The sequence below is a fragment of the Talpa occidentalis genome, unplaced genomic scaffold, assembly GCF_014898055.3.
Source record: "Talpa occidentalis isolate TD23 unplaced genomic scaffold, MPIMG_talOcc4v2.1 talOcc4.14, whole genome shotgun sequence".
Taxonomy (NCBI): Eukaryota; Metazoa; Chordata; class Mammalia; order Eulipotyphla; family Talpidae; genus Talpa; species Talpa occidentalis.
In genome coordinates this window covers 18,487,620-18,513,042 of record NW_023601433.1, presented here as the reverse complement: position 1 = coordinate 18,513,042, position 25,423 = coordinate 18,487,620, and the positions used below count along the sequence as shown (strand labels likewise).

The 25,423-nt window shown below is 37.0% G+C and overlaps 1 protein-coding gene across 2 annotated transcripts; it reads left to right on the top strand.

The window, feature by feature from the left end:
• Positions 1-24,934, top strand: RAB18 (RAB18, member RAS oncogene family). 2 transcript variants are annotated; one of them, XM_037510166.2, is made up of 7 exons: positions 5-250; positions 4,356-4,411; positions 13,530-13,591; positions 19,263-19,335; positions 20,210-20,328; positions 20,403-20,469; positions 23,634-24,934. In XM_037510166.2, exons 1-7 carry the CDS (start codon positions 183-185, stop codon positions 23,807-23,809), a joined length of 621 nt encoding a protein of 206 aa, XP_037366063.1. In that variant the 5' UTR covers positions 5-182; the 3' UTR covers positions 23,810-24,934. The 2 variants fall into 2 exon arrangements, with proteins under 2 accessions (XP_037366064.1, XP_037366063.1); XM_037510167.2 differs by lacking the exon at positions 20,403-20,469 and having other exon boundaries at positions 1-250.
• Positions 24,935-25,423: the final 489 nt, after the last annotated feature.

Below are 25,423 nucleotides of genomic sequence, written 5' to 3'. Positions count from 1 at the left end.
TTGGCGCAGTCGCAGAGCAACCTCCAGGCGGAACTGGGGCGTCCCCTGCTCTCGGGACCAACACACCCGGTGTGAAAAGGTGGTGGCAGCGCGGAGCGGTGCGCATGCGCGGGCAGTTCTTGGGGTGAAGGGGTGAGAGCCGGACCGGGCGGCCAGCTGGGCTGGAGCGGAGCAGCGTCAGGATGGACGAGGACGTGCTGACCACCCTGAAGATCCTCATCATCGGCGAGAGCGGCGTCGGCAAGTCCAGGTGAGGCGGCCCCGCGGTCGTGACGGGGCCGGCGGACGGGGCCGCCGTGGCAGCGTCTCCCGGGCCGGCCGGGAACCGTCAACGGCGCGCCCCGAGTGGCCGCGCGGGGTCCCCGCTTGTGCGCCGCGGGCCCCTCCGCCTCGCGGCCCGGCGGCCCCGGCTCCCGCGGCCTCGCTGCCCGCCCTGCCCGCCCCGCCCCGCGCCCGCAGCCCCCGCCGGCCCGCGCCGGCCCGAGCGGCGGGTCTTGCGCCCCCGTTGTGGCGAGAGCGCCCGCGGCTGCCGCCCGCCGCGCGAGGCCTGGGCGCCGGGGCCGCGCTGGGTCCCGAGGCTCGCCTGGGCGAGGCCGCGCCCCGGGCTCAGGCCGCTTGTGCCCCGGCGAGCTGGAGTCGGGACTTTATCACTTCGGGATTCAGGTTGGACTTTCTCTAACGACGTGACGCGCAGGGAAGTCTGGTGACGCCGCAGGTCGCCGTCCTGGCCGCGCTGCAACGCCCGCCCCGGCTACTGCTGTCGTGTTTCATGAGTCAGCCCTGAAAGATCTCTTTGGCCTTCCAGCTGCTTGAGTCACTCCCTGTGCTCTGAGATAGTTTTGCTGAAGCTGTGAGCCACCTTGACAAATGATGGCTCCATTCTGCCGCAGCACAGAAGATAACAGAGTGTTGTTTTTTCTTTCTTGGCGCGAGGGGAGTGATACTGACAATAGTTAGACTTGAGTGTGTGGCGGAGACATGGAGCTCGCGGTGTAGGAAGAGCGTCCTGATTTCGTCCAGGTCTGTGGAGCAGTTCCCCGGGTGAATTTATCCTCACCATATTTCCTGTTTTCGCTCCTGATACGCTTATATGTCAAGTCACTTTCTTAATCGCTTCCTAGTTAAGGATTTTTAGAGACTTAAGGATTTGAAATCTTAATCTCTAATATGTTCTGAAGGTTTATATATTTTTTAAGTATGGTAATCTATTCTCATATTTCTCCTTTAATGTCCTCTGCACCGTAGTGAAGGATTTGTGTTCAACAAGGATTGCAGTCATGGAACACTGGGTTAGGGAAAGTAAAGGGTGTTGGGGGGTGGAGGAGGGTGGGAGGGAAAGAGAAAGGGCTAGATAGAATGATCACCATTCGTTTTGACGGTTTAAAAGGTATATACTGGCATTATCTCAATAAGAACTCCGTAGCTTTGTGACCTTTGTTTCTTGAGATGTGTCTCATTTAGGTTAAGGCTTATCATATTATATAATATTGCTAAATCTGAAATCAAGATGAAAATCATTTCATGTGATTCAATCCAGTAAATGGCAGGGCACTTTTTCTAAATGTATTGGGGGGATCACTGCCTAGGAAGGCTCTGCTAGAGGTTTTTTGAAGATTATCTGGAAGTATAGTGTTGATTTAATTGAGGTTCTTCCACCACACCACAGTCTTCTAAGTGATTTCTTGTTCTTAGTTCCCCTGCCTCAAAGGTATGTGGATCTAATCTGTTCTAAACTTTTCCTCCATACTTAGTAGTGAGTTGTCAGATGCTCACTGCAGTAGTTGAACACCTTTAATACCTCTTTCAAGAAAGGATGGCATTTGTGAAAAAGTTGTCTTATTTTTCTAGCTAGATAAACATTTGTGATATGCTGTGGAAAACAAAAACTTCGATACTTATCTCTTTGGGTAAGATGAGAATAAATAATTCCACTAAAATAGAAATATATGCTTTTTAAAGTGAGTTAGTATAAAAACATAGGTCATGGATATAATCTGAAAGGGTTCTAGCCAATAGTTGGTTTCTGTTTTTTTTTTTTTTTTTTTTTTCAGATCTAGAGTTAGTGGCATTGAGAGATCACTTGCTGTTGAAAAATCATTGCACAAGGGTCTTTAATTCAAATTTGTGGGTTATTTTTCAAGCTAATTTCAGACTGTTGGAGAATAAACTACGTGTGAGATCAGGATTTTGAAATTAATGCTTCCATTTATGTGACCTTATGTGAACACTGAAGGCCTTCATTTTTCACTTTGACAAATGAGGGTAGAATAGAAATCTTTCAAACCCTATCTGATGTTAAATATGTAAAATTCTTTGATTCTGTGGCAAGGCATAGTGAACTGAAGTAGCAAAGTGTTTCAGAAGGGGTTAGAGAAACCTATTATCTAAATTGCTTTCCCTCCAATGTCCTTTTTAATCCCCTTTCCTTTTGGCCAATTTCATACCTTACTTAAGAAATATGGATTCGTTATAATTGCAGTCTATTTATTAGAAATTTGATCTTCTCTAAGTGAAATGGTGGTGCTACTTCCATCTGCAGCTCTGCTTGGAGAGTATTTTGCCTTGAAAATATGAAGGCCTAAATATACACCCATTATAAAGTATTTGTTCTTAATCATTTTTAGGGTTTTGAATTCCTTTCAAAATCCAATGAAGAAATGTACTCTGCTTAGGGAAATGTGTGTAAAGAATTTAGGATACTTTTCAAGCTACCACTGTCCTCCTAGCTGAGATCTGCTGACTTATCCTCAGAGCCTGTATTCAAATTTCTTGCTCTGCACCATACCAATTCCCTTCCTTTCCTAAGGACCGTTAATAACATAGATTGTCTAAGAATTAGCAATTATGTAAGAAAATTCCCTAGTTGTCAATGCCCAATAAGTAATTGGACATTGTCTTATGGCATCGTTGTTACTACTGTCACTCTACAAGTTATGTTAACTTATGTTTGTATAACATTTTCTGTGCTGACCAGATACAGATATATACCTTTTTTGTTTTTAAATTTAGGGTAATTGAAATTTTTAGTCAATCTTCACCTTTGTTAATTTGAAGTTTAATGTTGGAGAGAGAAGAAAGTTTTTATAAATAGTCTTAAGATTCTTATTAGTGCTGTCTCATAACTCCTATTGGACCTAAGTTAAAGTAATTAATAGTCAAGAAGGTTCAATGTTAGGTAAGAAATTCTACAATTTGATTCTTGTTTTGCTTTGCTTTTGCTGTGCTGGTTTTATGGTAAACACTTAAAGCAAAGTCAAGAAATACAATTAACGACAGTGGGTTTGGAAACTACTGAGAAGCAATAGGGAATTCTGCAGTATACTCTGTGGGCGAAAACAGTCTCTAGCAGCAGTAATTACAACCTGTAGAAATAGTCATACTTTTTTCTGTAATTCAGATATCCGATGGCGATTGCCTTGATTTTATTAATACAAATAGGTCAATACAATAGTCTTGTCCTACTTTAGGAGATAATATAGGGGAGATTGAATTATTTGATAAATCTTGGACTTTAAGAAAAGCTTAGATATTTTTGAAGAGTTTTGAATAAATCTTAAGAGTACTCTTCTAAACTGGTGTCTGCTGCTTGCATTTCATCCCTTCATTTCTAGTATCTTCATGCTTTCCTAGGTTTAATCCTTTGTAAATGCTCATGCTAACCATGCTTATTGCTTTGTTTTAACTGACATTAACTTTTAAAAATGTATAGCAGTTCTTGTCATTGCTTTCTTTAAAAGCCTTCAAACTTTCTATTGCCTGCTTGATTTTCTGTCTCCTACCTAGCATTTGCCAGAGTGTATCTACTCTGGGCCTCGCGATCTTTATGCCCCCACTTTTTCTATAAATTTTCTTCTTACTTAGCTAGAAGTTATATTAGTTGTTATAAACACTAGACTTTTCCATCTTCCATTTTTCACTTGAATTCAGAGTGGATCATACTTTTTAAAGAAAATTAGCTTGTTTTATTCTAAGAGACTTATTTTTCCAACCCTTTTGTCCTTTGCTAAATAAAGCATGACATGTGAATATCATTTTCCTTAGAAGGATATATCATTACAATTCAAAAAAACAAAACCCACAAGCCTTTTCATACTTGGGGAATTGTGTAGGAGAGCATGGGGAATATATTTTCTAGTAAACTACTTTGCTCTTGGGATTCTTTAAATGCCTTTACGTAATTTAATTTCTCTGTATGTACCTGCAGTATGTACAAGACAGTATTTCTGAGAGCAGACCTAAATCAGCTGCTTATTGGCATCTAATTTGTTACAAAAAATAGCAATGATGATCACTTTTATCAAAGGATTAGAAAGAAAAGTCAAATTCCTAATCTGTCTTTTTAACATCTCTTTTAGCCTGCTCTTGAGGTTCACGGATGATACTTTTGATCCAGAACTTGCAGCAACAATAGGTAAGCCTATGTTTAAAATTCAATAGAAATGCCAAATATTTTCTTAACTTCAGGCTGTTTTATTTCATTTCCCTCAAAATACTATCCACACTCTTACTTCCCTGTCTCTTACAGTTTTTCTTACCTTTCACAACTTAGCTCTAGTGTCATAAGGTTTCTGAAGCCTTTCCACATCTCACCAGGCAGTAACGTTGGTATCTGTTGTCTCATGGCACTTTGTTAACATCACTAATATTATGATTATCTGTGCACACAGCACATTTCTTTCCTGTACTATAAATTATCTTTTATTTAGCAACATACAATTATTTGAATATTTGTTATATGCCAACACTATCGTAAGAGGTGGGGTTATGTGATGGCAGTTATCACCCAACTACATTGCGTTAATTTTGTTTTTTTTACTATTTGCTGCAATGTCTCATGTGTATTATGACACATATTCACCAATACTAGTTATTAAGGATTGTTAGGAGCGATTTACCTAAATGCCTCCCCCCCATGTTTGTTTGTTTTTTTTTTTAATTGAGATAATACTGGTTTACATTGTTGTTTGTGTCTTAGAAATACAAGATCTTTCCCTTCAGGTGTTGTTGCTGCACCACACCTATCAGCAAAGCACCTAAGTCAGTCCCCGGAGTCCATTGCACTCGCTGTCTACTTTGTCCCCTGCTCCACTCTCCTCCCCCACCCTCCATCCCCTCTTCCTCAGTAAGATTTCCTGGATTTGTCTGACACACCTTCTGACTTTCTTTACTAGGAATAATCCCTTCCTGTTGTTGCAAATGGCAGGGGTTTATGGTTGTTTTTTTTAATTGCTGAGTAGTATTCCATTGAATGTGTATGCCACATCGTCCTGATCCATTCATCTATATTTGGGTACTTAGGTACATAGCTTTGCTATTGTAAATAGTATTCCAGTGAACATAGGAGTGCTAAATGCCTTTTTTAAGATTAACTTTTAAATTTTATTTTATTTTTTGTTGAGGTAATGTTGGTTTACAACCATTGTATGATTTAGGGGGACAGGTTCACAGCTTTTCAGATGTATGTTGCCACACCACACCTACCAGCAAAGCACCCTTAGTCCTTCACTATAGACCATTGGGCCCCTCTTCCCTTTGTCTCCCACACCTCATTCTTCCCCTCTATAGCCTCAGTTCTGCAGTGGTATTTCAAAATATATACTAAAACATATATTCCATATATGTATCAAATCATCTGGTATTTCTCGACCCCCCTCTGACTTATTTCACTTAACATGAATAATTCCTTTCAGTTCGATCCGTGTCGTTGCAAATGATGAGACTTCATCTTTTTTGTTTTTATAGCTGAGTAGTATCCCATTGTGTGCATAGACCACATCTTCTTGATCCACTCATTTGTTTTTGGGTATTTAGTATGTTTCCATAATTGGCTATTTAAATAGTGTGGTAATGAACACAGGAGTGTACATATATATCTTTGAATTAGGGTTTTTGCATTTTAAAATAAATGCCAAGGAATGGAATTGCTGCATCATATGCTATATCTATTTTTAATTTCTAAGGAACTTCCATATTGCTTTCCATAGGGACTGGACTAACAGTGAAATTTAGATTGCCTGAAAGTGGTTTCCCACATTAGTCTAATGGAATGCATGTGAAGATTGAGCTAATACTTAGGTGTTTTGTGTTTGGGTAGTAGACACCAATGTAAAGGTGTCGAGGGACAGCTTATAATAGTTGAAAGAGCTGAGACAGAGCAGGGTGCTATCTGGGCTCTCCCTTGAACTAGTTGTGATCTTGAACAAGTGAGTTAACTTTATTGTCTCTATTTGTAAACTGAGAGGTTTTGGTGAGTGACCATAAACTTGCTTCTAGCTCTAAATGTTATGAGGAGTAAATGTAGTAAAGATATCTTTAACATTACTAAGAAACATAATGTTTCTCTTAATTGATTTTTTCATTTGTTGTATCTTTTCATTACTAAATAATGTCATACTTAGAGGAAAATTGTAAAAAAAGGAAAGAGAATTCCAGTTGATCTGACTCAAATTTCCCAAATATTAATATTTGCCGTATTTGCTCTGTCATTCTCTACATACACACAAAATATTCTTATTTCCTTAAAATAGTTTCAGAGTAGTTGCAGACATGATATCTTTAACCTCCACATTTTTAATGTGTATCTCCTAGATGAATGTGGATACAGTTCTGTATACAGGCAGGTTTCATCACTTGTCCCACTAATGTCTTATATGGCAAAAGAAAAGGAATTGTTTCTGGGCCAGGATCATACATTCATTGAATTTAGTTGTCATTTCTCTGTAGTCTCTTTTAATCTGAATAGTTCTTCAAGCTTTTTCTGTCTTTCATGGCCTTGACATTTTAAAGAATACAGATCGGTTATTTTTGTAGACTATCCTTCATTTACATTTGTCCAGTGAGTCCTCGTGGTTAGATTCAGGTTAGCATTTTGGGCAGGAATTCAACGAAAGTGCTTTTCAGAACTTCCTGTCAGGAGGCACATGGTGTCTCTTTGTCCCATTTCTGGTGATGGGACTTTGGTTACTAAACATGTTGTATGCCAGATTTCCCCACTGTGGAGTATCAACTATGGTGGTGTTCAGATGGTGATATTTTAGATTCTATCATAGCATCCTCACTTCTTATTTAGAATTCTCTAAAGAGAGAATTCTTCTTACTTAGAATTCTCTTTTGTCTCTCTCTATGTCTGTGTGAACTCACAGTGCCTCCAAATGTTTATTAAGTTTTATTAGGTATTGCTTAGCTTTTATAGACATATTAACATTAGTAGTGATAAAACTACTGGTAAACTAGTAATAAACATTTATTTTGCTCAGAACATGCCTGGTAATGAATTTGGAGGAGTAGAAAGTTTAAGTAACCGACACGAAAATAAACTTGACTAGAGTTAAAATTTTGCTAAGGGAATAATCTTACATGTAATATAAAGCTGTCTTCATTTCAGACCCAAATGGACTCTGGGACTTGCAGAATGACGCATCCTATGTTGTCCTTATTACTAAAAAGGCTATGTCTAAAAAGAAATTACAATGAAAATATACATAATTTGTTCCTTAAATAGACTGGATATGAAAAGTATTTTTACATTTAGGTACAAGATTTTCTGCCTTAGGTTATAGCTAATATCCACATAAGTTTTTTAATTAACTCAATTGTTAATTTATTAAATACTGAATGTAGTTATTAGTGGCTGTGTGAAAATTAGTGTTTTATGGAAAATTATTTTACTTCAAAGTAAAATAGTGAGGATAACACATCTTTATTTTTAAGTGGTGTAATAGGTTTCTATCTTGTTCCTTTTAAGAGAGTTGGCTGTGTTTGGGGTTTGAAGATGGTACTAGAAAGTTGACATTTTCTTCTGTTTACTTTCTGGTAGTTAGCTAATAACAACAAACTGAGGAGAAAAAAACTAAAACACAAACCCCTGATTTCACAAACTCAGAAGACAGCAAAAACCCCGAGCTGGGAAAACAGAGGTTAAGCAGGCTGCGTGTGGGAAAAAGCAGTGAGAGGGATTCACAGCTGCCCCTGATAGCCAGCTAGCAAGAGATGCTTCGGGATGTCCTGAGGTACACAACTTAAGCCCAATATTTGCAAAAGCAAAACGTGTTTCTTGAAGCTAACGTACCTGGTTTAATTCTGAGAAGTTAGGGAGATGAAGCCAAAGAAGGGGTCACACAAGCCATTATTAAATTTATCTGTCCCTGCAGCAATAGGGGAGGAAATAACCATGTATTTTGACAAATCTCAATACTGCCTGTTTCCGTTCTCTGTTAAGAACCTAAATAATTCTTTTTTTTTTTTAAAGATTTATTTATTTATGCATACAAGAGCTGGGGTACAGGCCAGAGTTGGGGTGGGGTGAGAGGATACACTAGAGACATAGTGGGGAACAGAACAGGCAGACTGACTGAAGTACACTGCTGAGGGGAGCAGCAGGAGAGGTCTGCTGCGCCATGTGGGTTGCTCCCTGGCTGGCTGGGGATCGAACTCATGCTGCAGAGGCTGCGGATTACTTCATAGTGCCGTGCTTTAACCCCTTGTGCCACCAACCTCAATAATTCTTATGGAAAACTCTGACTCAAGAAAAAGTGCTGCTGGTCCAGAATGGGAGCCATTATGGTCTTTTATATAAATCTCCTACGAATTAGTTGACCAGGGAAACTGCACATCTTTCGAAGGCCAACTTAAAGACTCTACCACCATCCAAGAATCAAAAAGGAAGAAAGGTACAGAAAAGCAAAGAATAGATGAAGAATACTCAACAGAAAAAATGCTGCTGAGAAATGATGAAAATTACTTAGCTCAGGATAAAGAAAATGTGGTATATACTCACAATGAGAATCTATTCAGCTATGAGGAAGATGAAATGTTACCATTTACAGCAAAATTGAGGAGCTGGAAGGAATTCTGTGTAGCACAGTAATTCAGAAAGATAAAGATATTGGACAATTTCACATACATTAATAATATGATGAAGGAAGCAGATGAACTAAGAAAGTAAAATAATTATATATTAGCAGGCATTGATAACCAAACTGGTGTGTGCAATTGGGAGGGAGAAAGGGCCAAAGAGGGATATAAGGGCTGATGGTAGGAGAAAAATAAATGTGAACATTGCTTAAAAATCTATAAAAGTGTTTGAGAGGTGAAAAGAGTTCTTACACAGTCAGTGGTATTTAGTTGACTGGAAGGTATGCATTCATGTGGAAAGGATGTCTGACACTTATACTGGAAGAGGTGGGTGATGAACTTAAAAAAAGTGGGGAATTTTATATGGTTTATTCAGAAGTAACCAAATTTTAGTGAACCCATCCCAGATGATCAGGACAAAAGAACAGAGGGGCACACAATGAATAGGAGAGTAATTCTATGAATAGTAACTTGCACAGGTACATTCAGGCCAGTGGGAAACAGAATTCAAATTGGTTCTGAATCAAGGGATGCCAGTTTTCATGTACTGGTGGAAGCAGTGACCAGGGACCTGTAAATCCATGGCTGCCAGGAATAGCTGCTAGTCCAGTCAGGACCACAGTAATGCAGGGACCCCTGGAGAGACTTTAAAGTACGGTCTCTGCCAATACTCAAATGTAGTTTTAAGATTACGTGCCCTGCTTGAACACTTACTACACTTCCAGTTATAGTTAACTGTAAAAAACTGCGTCCACTCTTGGTTTCGTTTTACATTTTTGGTTTGTTAACAGGAGTGGGTTTTTTTTGTTTGTTTTTTTTTTTTATAGCAGAACTATAAAGCTGCTCAAGTTTTTTACTGAAGAATGGGAACACCGTGAAAAGTAGAGGCATTTAGTTTTAGAGCAAAATGATATTTGAATATCTTCTAAAAACTGCACCCATTTCATGGGCAAGTTACTTAAGTCATCAGCATTATAGCCTCTGTGAGTCTGCCTTCTGTATAAATTTTGTAATTTTTAAAATAAGGCTTAGCAGGAAATGTCCCTTTGTCTTAAATGCAGATATTGCCAACTAAAGCAGTAACTACCAAACCCTCCTTCATCAGTGCTATCAGCAATTTTTTTTGCATGTTTGTGACTCAGGAACAATCACCATTATTCATTGGTAGTTGCCATTAGAGTTTCCCAGGGACTGAAGGAATCATTCTAACTGCTTGTTTTGTTACCACAAAAAACATATTCTTTATCAGAATTATGGAATAATATATGACTTGTTTTGGGGAAGTTGTTTGACTACCATTTTGATTTCTTTCTATTCAAATTTTCTGTTTCTTCTTTGTTCAGTCTTAGTAAACTGTTGTTCTTAAAACTTACCCATTTCTTCAAGACTATCAAGATTTGTTATAGTTGTTCATAGTAATCTCTGATGATCCTATATGTTTCTACATTATCTATAATATTTTGTCCTCTTTCATTTCTGTTTATTATAGTTTGCTTTCTTCTTTGTTAGCCCGGCTAAAAGGTTCACCAAAAATGGTTCTAAAGTCCCTGCAGTGAGCATGAGTCCTTCAGTCATCACCAGAGAGGCTCTGTATCCCAGCTGCCCCTCCTTTTCTTGGCTCATGCTGCTCAGGTAACATTCCAAACACAAACTGCAGTTCTTCCTAGCCTGGGCTGTTTTGTCCTTCTTCGTGTGTAGTGATGATCTGGTCATCTTCCAGGAATCTATATCTTTATTTACATGTAATTTGGTTGTAAATATGCGGAGAAAGAGAGTCTGGCATCTTCACTTTTCCACCATCAGAATCTGTTTTTCATCTGTTTATTAAGATTTTAGTGTTGGGTTGATTAATTTCAACTAACATTAGATAGCATTGTCATGTTGGTTGACTTAGTTACAGTCTTTCACATCTCATGAAATTCAGACCCAAGTATTTAATAGATTTTCATATAAATAGTATTTAAAACTTTTCAATTTCCTTTTGTTCATTGCTAATATAGAGAAATACAGCTGATTTCTTAAATGTTTATTTTGTATCCTCCTTGCTAAACTTGTTTCTAGTTCTAGGAGCTTTTTCTTCCCTGTAGCTTCCATTGGGTTTCTACCTTCCTTTTCAGTCTGGATGCCTTTTATTTCTTGTTTCACTGCCTTAGCTAAAAATCTCCAGTATAACATTGAACAGAAGTGGTCATAACTGAAGTCCTTGTTTAGTTCCTGACATTAAGGGGAAACATTCAGTCTATTACCGTTAAGTATGAGATTAGCTTTATATTTTTCATAGATGCTCTTTATCAGGTTGAGGACCTTCCCTTTTTCTAGTTTGCTGAGAATAGATTAGTTTCTTTATCTCTCCTACTAACCTCTAGATTCTTGGTTTCATCTGTTCTCAGAACAACAGTTCATATAATTATGGTGCCCCCAAGGCACCAATTTAATTATATGTGATAGATATCTTACATTTAATTGATGTCACTGCAAATTTAGATTTGAAATTTTAAAATCCTGGTGTTACATATATTTAATTGAGGTATAATTGACATTAGTTTCAGATATAGAACATAATGATTTGATATTTGTATATGTTGTGAAATGATTACAAACCTGTTAGCATCCTCTTAGCAACTTTTAAATATGCAGTGCTGTAACTAGTTGATTTGCTATATTACATCCCCATTTATTGTATAATTTTAAGTGTATACCTTTTTGTCTCTTCACCTATTTTGCTCACCTTAGACAATCACCAGTCTGTTCTCCATATCTGTGAACTTGTTTTGTTTAAGATTCCACATTTAAGTGAGATCACATAGTATTTGTCTTTTCTGTCCGACTTACTTCACTTAGCATATTACCTTCAAGATCCATCCACGCTGTTATAAATGGCAGAATTTTCTTATCACTGAATACTCTCTCTTTATAAATTTATACCACATTTTCTCCAGTATTTCCTGAGGGTGGTATCTGCAGTTTTCAGATCTATGAACTCAGAAGGTAACTTGGAAGTAGTTATTGACATGCAAATTACACATGTGAGAGAGACAGTCATTAGACTGTCAATGAACATGCGAAAGTAGGAATCTAAAAAAGAAGAAAGAGAAGATTGGGGAAGGGATGGGAAACACAAACATTCTAGAAACAGTTCCTTTTCATGGGTATACCGATGATTGGGCATGCTCAGCTATTAAAAAAAACAACAACTTACACTCGCTGATAAACTTTGAGAATTTAACTACTACTTCTGTGTAATGCCCAGCAGTATCTGTCAGTCAGCACATGCAATTTCTGCCTTTTCTTAGGTTTTGGTTTTCTTAAGCACCACATGAATAAAATATAATTTTATATTTATATATAGATGATATGGCATACTATATCTTTATCTGGACCTGGTGAATACAAAATTATTTAATTTGTGATCCTTTTTTGTTTGTGAAGAAACTTTAAGATTTCCCTTGGTCTGTATAATCAGCATGATCCTTTCACTAATGGTCCCTTCACTCAAGGCATGACTTTATCAACCCCTTTATTGCCCTACCCCTAAACACCAAACATTTTTTGTTTTTTATCTTCAACATACAGAAAGAGCTGACATATTGCACGTTTAACAATGCTTTTTCATTGCCTCATTTGTGTATGTAATGGATCACCAGAAACTGCCCAGTAATTACTAATGTATTTCCATGTTAAGCATTTAGTATATAAGAGTATTGTTCATCGTGGTTGGGACTGTTCTGAATTAATTATGACAAGCTAATGAGATCTTTTGAAAGTCTTTCCAAACTTCTTGACCTAATGTTTTTCACTCTGGCCAGTGGGGTAGACTGCATAGTATTTTTTAATACTCTCTAGAGACATGTAAGCAGTTACTGTTCCTTTAAGCCAGATGGTGTATGTCAACTCCTTTTTATGGAAAGGGAGAGTTTTTGTGAGGGCTGCTATAGTAAAGCCTTATGTAACTTCTTACAAAACTCTTTTCTTTACATAAATTAGTACTTATAGGAGATTGTCACAGAACTTGGAGCACCCCCTTTCACTTCTGAAGATTGTTGATTCTGAGATTTGAGTACAAATGTTTTTGTATGTAAATTCTCCTTTTGAAATTTTGCAGGAGCAAGTGGTCATTGATGAAATTATAAAAATATTCTCTTTTTTAGGATGAAAACAAATAAAGAATTTATATGACAAGAAGTGAATGACCCTTTTGTATTTACCAGTTCTCCAAACTGCTTATAGTCAGGAGCTGAGTTGGGGGGTTGGCCACCTGTGGACAACACTTTTGGTAATTAATAGCCTGTAGATGCTCAGTAAGCCCCCTGAAAACTCTCCCTATCCACAGTCAGACATGGATAGTCTTCCCTACTGTGGCACTGTGAATTCTAGCTCTTGGCTTGTGACAATAATCAGTTATTGTCTTACATTGGTTATTTTTTTTTTTTTGATAATTTTTTTTCAAGTTGTTCAAGTAGGTGTTTAAATTCTACAAGCATTTTATTTTCACATATCCATATTAAAATCCTAAGCTGCTGAAATTCAGTGACACATTTTCTTTTATCTTCACATTCATAACTCAGAATTTAGAGTGTGAATTTGATAAAGTGGCATTTCTGTTTTTTTATTTTCTTAGTAATTGAGTTTAAAATATATTTTACTGAGATTCTTATCAAAATTTTTATTTCTTCAAGGTGTTGACTTTAAGGTGAAAACAATTTCAGTGGATGGAAATAAGGCTAAGCTTGCAATATGGGTAAGAGTTTTTAAAATATATTTTGTATAAATATCAAATTCAAAATCTTTAGAGGAGTAGAAATTGGTGTGTGTAGTGTTCCAGAGGTTAAAAAAACACTTGTATTAAATAACTTTTGGGAGATTTAATGTTGATAAAAAGGCAAACAATAAATTATTATTTCTTTCAATTGGGTAATTAGGCAGGGGCTTGATTTAAGTTTTTTAAATATATAATCCCATTAGGATATTTAAAAATAGAACAAAGTGTAAAACAAATCATGTTGTCTGGCAGAGAGACTCATTATTGAATATGTTTCTTTCAAATTTTAAAAGACACCCTAGACAGACCTAACACTAAAGGCAGTTGTTTGGGAGAAGGTGAATGTAGAGATACTTAGGAAAAAAATTATTTTTCATGTTTGTTAGATATAAAATGGGTTTGCTGGCTTTGAATTTATATTTAAAACTGGTGTCTTGGGCCTCCCCGGTGGCGCAGTGGTTGAGTGCTGGTTTGCGAAGCTGCCTGCAGCCTCTGCAGCACCAGTTCAATCCCCAGCTGCTCCCCAGCCACTGGGTGAGGGTCCCACATGGCGTGCAGACCTCTCCTGCCGCCCGCTGCTCCCCTCAGCAGTGTACCTCGGTCCTTCTGCCTGCTCTGCTCCCTGCTCTGGCTTGGTGAATCCTCTCACCCTCCCGCTCTTCTGACTGTACCCAGTGCTTGTATAAATAAATAAATAAATCTTTAAAAATAAAAAATAAAAATAAAACTGGTGTCTAGTCTTCGCGTAGATCTCCTCATTTTCCTGTGAGCTCAACCATTGTGATCCACATTGCTATTCTAACTAGACCTCTTTCTGCTAGTTCTCAGTCAGGTGGCACTAACTGAAAAATACCCAAGATGATCAGTGTTTGTGTCTGTCACCCTCCCTCTCTTCTTCCTCCCACTCCCTCTTTCCACCCTCACTCGCTCTCTTCTGTCTAAATATGATTACTGATATATTGATATGTATCATGTTGTTTTTAAAATTTGCTATTTTATATATCAATTTCCACATGTATTATGAAAATCAGTCAGTAAAGGCTAACAGAAAATACCGGACAATGTTGGATTAGGCCATCGTAAAGTATAGTGAACAGTTTAAGAATGCTGCCTGCCTTGTGTACTAAAGCAGGTCCCTGATTTTCCATATACTTTCATTCATGATTGTGTCACATGTTTGTGCTGTTGATACTGCTTTGTGAAATAATACAGATTAGAGCTTGCAAACGAGGGGTTTTTGTTTTTAGTTTAATTTCTAGTTACTGTATAATAAAAAGACCAGCAGATATTATGAAGTAATATCTTTATCATAGGCCTGTAAAGTTCCCTCTGACTATAAGGATGATAACAGGCTCGTTCTCAAAAGGATAATGGAAACAGTAAGAAATTAGTTTAGTAGGAGAAAGTTCATCTTTAACCAGTGTATACCTTTCAGTAAATATCCATTAAAATATCCAGGCACATGCGTACTGTTACACATATATGTATATGTAGTTTTTTTGGAAACTTTTCACTTGTCTTCCCCACTTCCTTTACATACACCTAACACTACTTTTTTGTGATTATATGATTATAGATGTGTATCAGTTTAAATCGCCACCAGGTTTCCATCTTCTAATTTAGTCAGACTGAGTGAAAGCTATTTACATTACTATTAGTACTAGTGCTCTGCTGAGTCCTAATGTGTACAGCTGTGTGTGTCCAGTTATTTTTTTTTTTAAAGATTTATTTATTTATTTACACAAGCACTGGGTACAGTCAGAAGCGCGGGAGGGTGGGAGAATTTACCAGAGCCAGAGCAGGGAACAGAACAGGCAGAGTGATGAAATACACTGCTCAGGAGAGCAGCAGGCGAGGCAGGATAGGTCTGTCGGGCCATGTGGGACCCTCGCCTGGCAGCCGGGAATTGAACGGCACTGCAGAGGCTGCAGGCAGCTTCGCAGCCCAGCGCTCACCCGCTGCGCCACCAGGGGAGGCCCTGTCCAGTTATTTTAAGGTGTATACATATGTGTATAAATTGGCTTTTTGTTGATGAGAAATATTGACAAAATACATAGACGTGCACATAGATACATACTGTGTGTGTCTGTATATTGCCAATATTTCTTTGGCTTTCTGAATAATAGTTTTTTACTTGTATTTGCTTTCTTTTTGATTTGTGAGGTTTTTCTCTAATGTATTGACTATATTTTAAATGAATCTTTTAATACATTTTGCTCATTCTAAAGAAATACATATCTTTTTCATGATTAAATCCTTACATAATAAAAATATTAACTTTTTGTCATTCTGTGTTTTCCTGCTCTTTCATTCATCTTTTAAAATTTTTTTAAGATTTATTTATTTATTTATACAAGCACTGGGTACAGTCAGAAGCGCAGGAGGGTGAGAGGATTCACCAGAGCTGCAGTGGGGAACAGAACAGGCAGACTGACAAAATACATTGCTGAGGGGAGCAGCGGGCATGTCAGGAGAGGTCTGCGTGCCATGTGGGACCCTCGCCAGTGGCCGGGGATCGAACTGGCGCTGCAGAGGCTGCGGGCAGCTTCGCAACCCAGCGCTCAACCGCTGCACCATGAGGGGAGGCACTGTCTTTAAAATCTTATTTAAGGGCCTCCCTGGTGGCGGTGTGGCAGGTTGAGAGCAGCGCTGTGAGGCTGTCCACAGCCTCAGCAGCATGGGTTCGATTCAGGCCGGGCAGGGAGATACCCACATGGTGCAGCAGACCTCTTCTGTCTCACCCGCTGCTCCCCTCAGCAGTGTTTTCTGTCCTGCCTGTTCTGTTCCCCACTCTGTCTCTGGTGAATTTTCTCACCCTCCCGCGCTTCTGGCTTATACCCCAGTTCTTGTGTAAATAAATAAATCTTTTTAAAAAAATCTTATTTAAGATGAATATATATTAATGGAGTGTGTGTGTGTGAGAGAGAGAAATATTAACTGTCATGTTACAGATCTTTTTTTTCCATTTGTTATTTACATTCACCTCTTGTTTAGGGGTGGGGATCTAGATGTTTGCCACACCAAAGCTTTGGTATTTATGTGATCAAATCAGTTATCTTCTTCATGGCATCTGGGTGTCAGAAGCTTTTCTCAGTGTTAGAAGTATATGAATCCATATGAATCCTCCAATTCTGGTCTAAATATAAAGTCAGTTATCTCCTGCTTGGAAACTTTGTGTAGGAATCAGATATAGTAATCACGCATAGCCTTGTCCCACTGCCTCTTGAAAGTGCTGCATATACATCATGACCTACTTGACACCTGTAAGGAACAAGATTTTGTTCCTTCCCTTTGTCATGTACTTCACTCCCATTTCTAGATCCCTTCCAGCTCTTTTTTACTTCTCTATCAAGAATTTATTTTCTCTTTTCCTGCCAAAAAATAAAACCGCAGAAAGAAAATTAAAAGTTCTGTTTCTTTTAACAAAGATGTCATTATACTCTTTGCATATTCCTTTTTTTTTTTTAGATTTATTTGTTTGTTTATTTATTTATTTATTTATGCATATAAGAACTGGGGTATAGGCCAGAGGTGGGAGTGGGTGAGAGGATTCATCAGAGACAGTGGGGAACAGAACAGGAGGATTGACTGAAATACACTGCTGAGAGGAGCAGCGGGCAAGTCAGGATAGTTCTGCTGCACCATGTGGGTAGCTCCCTGGCCTGGGATCAAACTGCAGATTGCTTCATGGTGCTGCATCTTAACTTCTTGCACCACCAGGGAGGCCCTGCATATTCCTGTTTTGAAAACAAACACAAACATAACTAACTTCTGACTGAGCATATAAATTTGTTACTTGTTACAAATCCTAATTTAATTAATACTGTGGCACAGGCTGTTTTGCCCAAAGTGAAATCTAAGAATGTCAAGATTAAACATTTGGCTTAGTTAAATATTTACTTGTAAACTGTCAAAATCATGTGCAGTAATATTTTGCCATTGAAGCAGTTTTTTGCTGTAGTCTTTCTCTGAAAACATTGGGGTTTTATGCATAATTCAACTGGAATTCTGATTTTTATATTGAGTTTCATCAAGGCTATTGTTGAAGTTGATCTCAGTGAAAATCAAACGAGACAATTTATATTCAAAGGTTGTCTGTTACTTCTGGGAATTAATTTATTAAAGTATGGATATTTTCATTATGCAAGTAGAATGACTTCCACATTATTACCAAAAATCTTGTTATAATACTGTCGTTGATGAAAACATTTCATGCTTGATCTTTGCCTTAACCTTTATCAGATTACCAAAGTTATGATTTACTTTTTTTTTAAATTTGCTTTAGATAGCAAGTTCATGTCACTTTATGTGGCTTTTAATATATATTATTGTTTTTGAAAAGTTCAATAATAAATATGCAAATTGAATAAGTTTATTTATCAGAGGTCTTATAGGAAACTTTGAGACAAAAAATGCTTATAAAGCATTTTGTTACTTCATGAATTTATCTATTTAGAAATTTTAATTTTGATGTTTTTCCACATCAGCATGGTGTGGGTAGGGATACTTTTTGTTGTGGTGAGGATCTGGAAGCAAGGACATTCTGCATTAATGTATTTGTGGAAGAGTAGTGGGTGTACAAAGAAAACAACATATTGCTTAGAGACCTTCAGTGCTACTTTAAAATTCCTCTCTAATCTTTTAGAACTTTCTGGGGGGTTATACTTTCTGCTTGCCTTGTAGCCACTTTTGTAGCCATGGGACTCATAGTTAAGTTGAAAAGTGTAAGTTTACTTTTCTTCAGGTTACTTTACATTAGCACACTGCATACTTTTTCTTAAAAGACTGGATAGTAAATATTTAGTCTAGTGTTAAAGTGGACCATGTGAATGGGCCTGGCTGATTCTAATAAAACTTTATTTAATAAACGCTTACATAAAACAAGTGTGTGGCTGTGGTAGCAGATTGCCAACTACTGCTTTGAATAATTTTAGGTATCTTGAACCCGCCATAGGACTATAGAAAGAAGACAGAAGGAGCTACCAGAAGCAGAGACTCATTAATAGATTATTCACTTTTTTTCCAACGAAAGTTTAGCAGCTCTCCATTAGCAAGAATTGTTTTGGGCATTACACTTAAACTGGTGATTAAGTAGATGAAGTCACTTCCGTAAGAAATTTAAATTTCCTAGCTAGTGTACATTTTATGTTGATCACCCCAAAGTGAGTCAGAAACTTATTAATTTTCAGTCCCACCTAAAAATCCCTGACCTAAAAGAAGACAATCCTGTAATTCTCTTTAAATCAGTGGTTTTCAACCCTGATTCCAGGTTAACATCACCTATAAAGATTTTAAAAACATCTGTCAGACTCTAGACCAGTTAAATCAGAATCTTCTAGGGGTTGGACCCAGGGGATGTTTCAGTTTCCTTTCCCCTGGGTGCAGCCAGAGTTGAGAACCATGGCCTTTCAGTGAAGTGGGTTTCATGTGTGATAATACTTTTAAACCCCCAAAAGTAGAAAGCCTTTATTTAATGATTCAGTATTTATTGTGTTTTATATAATGCTTGTAAGAAAACACATCTTATATAAATTTCAAGTTTTAAGTGAACTTATTTTTAATCATGCTATTTTTATTTTCTACTCTTAATATGCTGAAGTATTAGTAGTTATACTTTCATTATTTAATAGTAATTGATTGTCATTTTTAGGATACTGCTGGTCAAGAGCGGTTCAGAACATTAACTCCCAGCTATTACAGAGGTGCACAAGGTGTTATATTAGGTAAATTTTTACTTTAATATACTTGCTTTAAAAAAAAAATTACTGGAATTTTTGATTTTCATTGTCTATGAAGGTTAGTACACTTTTATTTTTGTTTTTTTTTATTTTATGTAACATTAGGTTATAGTCACTTAGTACTAATGCATATTTCAAGTTTTAAAATGTCTTTCTAAATTGTTGAAAAGTGCTTGTCTTAATAATTCTTGGGTAGCTGTATAAAATGAATATTGATCAATTATAGGAAGAATGCTTTTCTTATATTATGACTTATTTATGAGACGAGTTTCAAAATGTTAAAAGTTTAGAAAACATTATAAGAAGAAGCCCTGTATTATAATGCAGTTGATAATAGAGGAAGTCAACTAATACCCATCCACTAACTCTACATATTTTTTCAAAGCTGCAAATTTTGATCCTTGTAAGAAACAAATCAACAGGGTCCTTGTAAGAAATAAATCAATAGATCTTTTAATTAATATTTGCTCTTTTGCCACAGGTTTGGACCTAAACGCTTCGGTTTTTGGACAAACCTCTTATTGTTACAAATAGGCCCAGCTGTTGTTTTGTTTGCTTAAATTAATTTTCACTGATCTTGTAGGATATAATTTTTTCACATTGTGTTAATAAAATTAAATATGTGTGCATGTGTGTATATATATATATATATATATATGTAAATGTATGTGTGTGTTATTTTTATTTTGGAGGTCAGTTTTGTCTATCAGGATCAGTAGACACTCATTGTTAAGTGTTGAAGGGTTTTTCAGTAGACTTGCCTATATGGTAACATTAACCCCTAGTTATGTATGAGAAATAAAATGTCATTACTTTTTATTTTGAATGTTTATTAAGTAAATGACTCTTTTGATTTCAGTTTATGATGTGACAAGAAGGGACACCTTTGTTAAACTGGATAATTGGCTAAGCGAATTGGAAACATATTGCACGAGAAATGACATAGTAAACATGCTAGTTGGAAATAAAATTGACAAGGTGAGAAGTCAGATGCTTGGCATTTGGGCTTTCTATTTTGGTAGCCTTTCTTAATCTTTGCATTTATCTTTTAGGAAAATCGTGAAGTTGACAGAAATGAAGGCCTGAAATTTGCACGGAAGCATTCCATGTTATTTATAGGTAAGTGTGTGAATATTTATGCTTTCATTGTTAATAACAAATTTTTAAATGGAGTTTGTTAATGTTTCTCTTTATGAACCATAAAAATAGGTATTTAGTTTATAGTTGTCTCATGCTATAAAATCTGACTTTAGAAACAGTTCTTTATTTTTTTTCTTCTATGAGGAAAAAAGATCATATTATGTGATGTCCTGTAGAACACAGTGGAATCCCTCTAGAATATAATGGCATTCAGTAGGCTGGGCGCCCTGTGCTGAACTTGTACCTCGTTGATCCGGGTGCTGGCAGCATTGTACAACTTAGGAGTTTGTTAGAAATGAATGCTTCATCTTGGGCCATAATCCAGATTTTCTAAGTCAGAATACATTTTTAACAAGATCTTTATTTGATTTGTATGCACATTAATATTTAAGAAGCGTGGTAGAGCATGGTTGGCATACCACAGCATGGGTCAGGTTTGACCCACCACTTCCATTGGAACACAGCCATACCCAGTCATCTGCATATTGCTATTGCTGCTTTTGTGCTTGCTTCATGACAGAGTTCAGGTGTGTTCATTTGTTTTAACAGAAACCACATGGCTTTCAAAGCCTAAGCTGCCTGACCTTTTACCAACAACATTTTGCTATCCCATCATTTAGAAAAATGGACTGGCTATATCGAAATTACCTGGGGAGCTCTTTAAAATTATACATCCCTGGACCTCTCAGGGCCTGGAAGGCAGTTTATAAAAAACTAGTGTCATCGATTCTGACAATTTTAACATTAGAAATTAATGATTTAGCTATTTCAGTGTTAGAACTAATTAAGAATCAGGAAATGGAAATAGGAGAACATCATGCATATATAAATAAAAGCAGGGTTGTATAAGTGGAAGGTATAAGGAATTTCAGAAAGGAGTTGAAAAACTACCTAGTAATGGTAACAGTAAGCTTAGTTGCTGAATGTCCTTTATGTCTATACATCAGTTTACTCAATAAATACTTATTGAATATTGAGGATATAACAATGAACAAAGCAGACTAATTTAACTCCTCATGAGTTTAAATTCTAGTATGTAGAATTTAACAGACTTATGTAAGTAAGTAGTGCTGTGACAGAAATAAAACCTTCTTAGGGGAGAGAGAACGACTTGAGTGGGAGCTATTAGACTGCCATTTGGGCAGGAATCCATCACCGGAAGATCTAAAGGGGGAGTAGCTGAGAGAGTGGCAAATACTGTCTGAGGTAGAAGCCAGTTTTAGTGTCTTCAGGAAACAGGAAGAAAGCTTGTGGGCTGGAGTATATTGTGTACTGGGGGAAGGGGTGGTGACGGGAGATGAGCTTTAAGCAGATCATTTTGGATCTCATAGGATATGGTAAAGAAAATGCTTTTATTCTAAATGCGGTCGGAAGCAAGGGAGTAGTGTTGTGATACGATGTTCTTTTGAACTGATGTTCTTTTAAAAAGACCCATTTGTGTAGAAATGGAACATAACAAGCAGAAAGAAAAAGAGAAGAATGATTCTCATAATATGGTCCAGATGTGATGCTTGTGGCTTTGACTACGTTAGCAGTAGTGGGTTATACAATGTTGACAGATCCAGGTGATACTTTGAAGGTACAGCTGATATCCTGTGCTGATCGATTGGGTGTAGAAGGGAAGGTACGAGAATAATCAAAGACAACTCTGGGTTTTTGGCATAAGCACCTAAATAGATTGTTCCACCCTTAACTGAGGTGTGGAAGACTCAGAACTGGTTTTGGAGGTAACTGAGGAATCAACCATTCTGCTTAGCTATAAGAATAAGCCAACTCTCAGATAACTCGTGGTATGCTGGTCTTTAGCATTTAGATGACATTTAAGGTCATTGGATTGAGGCCATCATCACTATGGGAAAAACTTGATAGAAAAGGACTATAGATTGAACTCTACGGTACTTCCAACAATTAAATCAGAAGAAAGAAGAGGTACCAGCAAACAAAGCTGTAGGTGAAGCTGCGAATGACATGCCAGTGAGAGGAAGAATTAGTGTTTAGTGTCCAGAAGTCAGGTATGAACAAAGTGTATACAAAAGGTAAGTGATCAGCTGTATCAGATGCTGTGGGATGTCAGATCAGATAAGGACATTGAATTTGACAAGATAGAGAATGTTGATGGTCTTTAAAAGAATAGTTTAAATGGAGTGGTGGGAACAAAAACCTAATTAGAATAATTTGAAGAAAGAATTTGAGATAAGTGGAGACAAACTATATGGATAACTCTGAAGCAATTTTTCTTTGAAAGAGGTAGAGAAAATGGGTGACTGCTAGAAGGATACTTGGGCTGGAGGGCAAATTGGTTGGTTAGTTGGTCAGTTAATAAGATAGATCATGATTTTGGTAGACTTTTAGGCTGATGGGTATGATCCAATAGAGAATGATCCTTCAGTGAATGAGAAAAGATAGGATCCCAGGTACTAGAAAAGAAAATGGCCTTAGAACAGAGATAGTTCTTCCATTATAACAGAAGGCTATAGATGCAGGTAGGTGCTACAACTGTTAGTGGATGATCAGTAGTTCTGCCAGATTGTTTCTGTTTTTTCTTAACAAAAAGCTAGATTACCAGTTGAGAAAAAGGAGTTTTAAGACAAAGGAATAAAATGTCACCTCAGACAGTGATAAGAGTATCACTAGGGAAATTTAGGCTTGGGGAGAGGTGCTAAATGTACACCTGAGTTTCATGAGCATAAATTTAAACTGGGACCCTTGTCCATGACTGTGTGTCATTTTTTCAGCAACCTGCAGCTGCTTGGATACATGTTATTGCCAGATTGTTTTTCTTGGGGCCTAAACTTCCATATTTAAAATGGGCATAATATCTGCTTCAGGGGACTAGTTTTAAGAATTAACTGGAATATTAAGGAAAGAACTTTGGCGTAATATTTGATTAAGACTTTATCATTTACTATTATAGTCTCAAGCTTATATACCAGAAGATTGGTATATAAGCTGGTATATAAGCTCAACTTTGAGAGTTGGGGGGAAATCACTGCTGTTAAACCTATGGGGCAAAATTGCTGATTTGTCTTTTTATGTATTGTCAACTGATTTTTTTTTTTTTTTTTTTGGCCATAGTAGTTTCCCAGAAAAGCAGGAATATGGTCAGAAAAGAATGTACTATCACATGTTTCCTTGAATTTCAGAGGCAAGTGCAAAAACCTGTGATGGTGTACAGTGTGCCTTTGAAGAACTTGTTGAAAAGATCATTCAGACACCAGGACTGTGGGAAAGTGAGAACCAGAATAAAGGAGTCAAACTGTCACACAGAGAAGAAGGCCACGGAGGAGGAGCCTGTGGTGGTTATTGTTCTGTGTTATAAACTCTGGGAAACTCCATCTCTTGCATATTAATCAGATAGTGACATCTTTCTGTATATAAACTCTAACTGCTATCTTAGGAACCTTGCAGTTTGCACATAATTTGTTTTGTATCATGGCAGTAAACATTTGCAAAAAAGCCCCCTCATCGGCTTTCCCAGGTACAATGTTATGGTGAGCATGCACAGTTTGCAGTCTACAGTTTTTCGTGTAACATAAAATAGGTGTACCTTTACCAGTACATTTGATTTTATGATTTACATTTATCATGTGATGAAAAAAATCCACCTATCCAGTCTCTGTTGATACAAAGTATATTTCGGTCTCCTTTTTACTTAACTACTCCTATCAATTACTGAATTAATTGATATGTAGAACTCCTGGAGCCTCTGGGGGAGAGAGAGGTATCATCAAACATGGCAAATTTCCTTTCAGGAATAACAGTATGATTTCCACAGCTTTTCTAGGATGTTTGCTGACAGATTCTCTTTTAGTACTAAGCAAAATTCTTTAAGTCAATAGTCCAGTCCAATTTATAATTAAATCTCTACTTGTTCTGATGATACTTCTAAAGTAGCATTGATATGTTAAAGAAGTTTGGTCTTTTTTTTTTTTATTCAGTGAGTAGGTCAGTTGCTTAATGAGAGTTTTATTTCTGTGATATGTGTGTTGACACCTGACCTTTTGTGCAGCATTTTTAGTTTTGTGGTGTTTGACAGAATAGCAATAAGATTTTTCCCCATTTTGGTTTCAGGACACAAGTAGTGTGTTTATGTAACTCATATGGTCCTTACCACTTTTAAAAGCAACACCTTTTTTCCATAAATGCTGGTGGGTTTGTCCAGGTACATCAATTATAGCTTGTGTAATGTTTATCAGTATCTGTATCTTATGACTTCCATAATGGCTAGTTGATATTTAAAACCTATTTCTGTGTTTTGAAGGTTGGGCAAAAAAAAAAAAAGCAAACACTAAATGACAGCTTAAGAAAAGCATATTGCTTCCAGATTTTGATGTTGGGGGGAAATACCATTGCAATGAAAATCTCGGTAATTTACTGTAACAAGTAGTCAATAGAGTATCTAAAAACCCAACTTGTACAGATCTAATAAATCTTTTCCACAGTATTCAGTTTTCTAACCTCTTGCTATTGTACATTGTTTTTTCACTGATGTTATTTAATTTACGTTGATCTTTGCTATTTTAAACCTCCAAATAAGTAACTTGTCCTTTCAGACTGGTCACTATACTACCCTTTAGTAAGATATTGATATTAATTTCTGGGAAGTTTGTTTTCTGTGTTATAATTACAAATGATAAATATTTTTATGGGTCACCTTTACAAGACAAGTGATAATGGATGAACTTTGAGCTGGGTTCTCTCTGAAATGTTCATCCTCCATAAGAAAACCTTGCACTCTACTTGGTTCACCATGGCAATCTCCATTACATGTGATTAAAGGTTTTCTACACTCTGTATGTTTTTATTAAATATAAACCATTTACTACTTTAATGTTGGAGAAGGTAGCTGACAGATGTACTTACAGCTTGTGTTACACTGAAACTTCAGACTTGTAAATTTATATAGTGTGTATTGATAAGACACACTATATTC

What these genes read in the sequence shown, in the direction of transcription:
- RAB18 (XM_037510166.2), top strand. Translation starts at nt 183, where the DNA reads ATGGACGAGGACGTGCTGACCACCCTGAAGATCCTCATCATCGGCGAG. An exon ending in AGCGGCGTCGGCAAGTCCAG is followed by an intron (nt 251 to 4,355) that starts GTGAGGCGGCCC and finishes CATCTCTTTTAG; the next exon opens with CCTGCTCTTGAGGTTCACGG. An exon ending in AGGCTAAGCTTGCAATATGG is followed by an intron (nt 13,592 to 19,262) that starts GTAAGAGTTTTT and finishes TGTCATTTTTAG; the next exon opens with GATACTGCTGGTCAAGAGCG.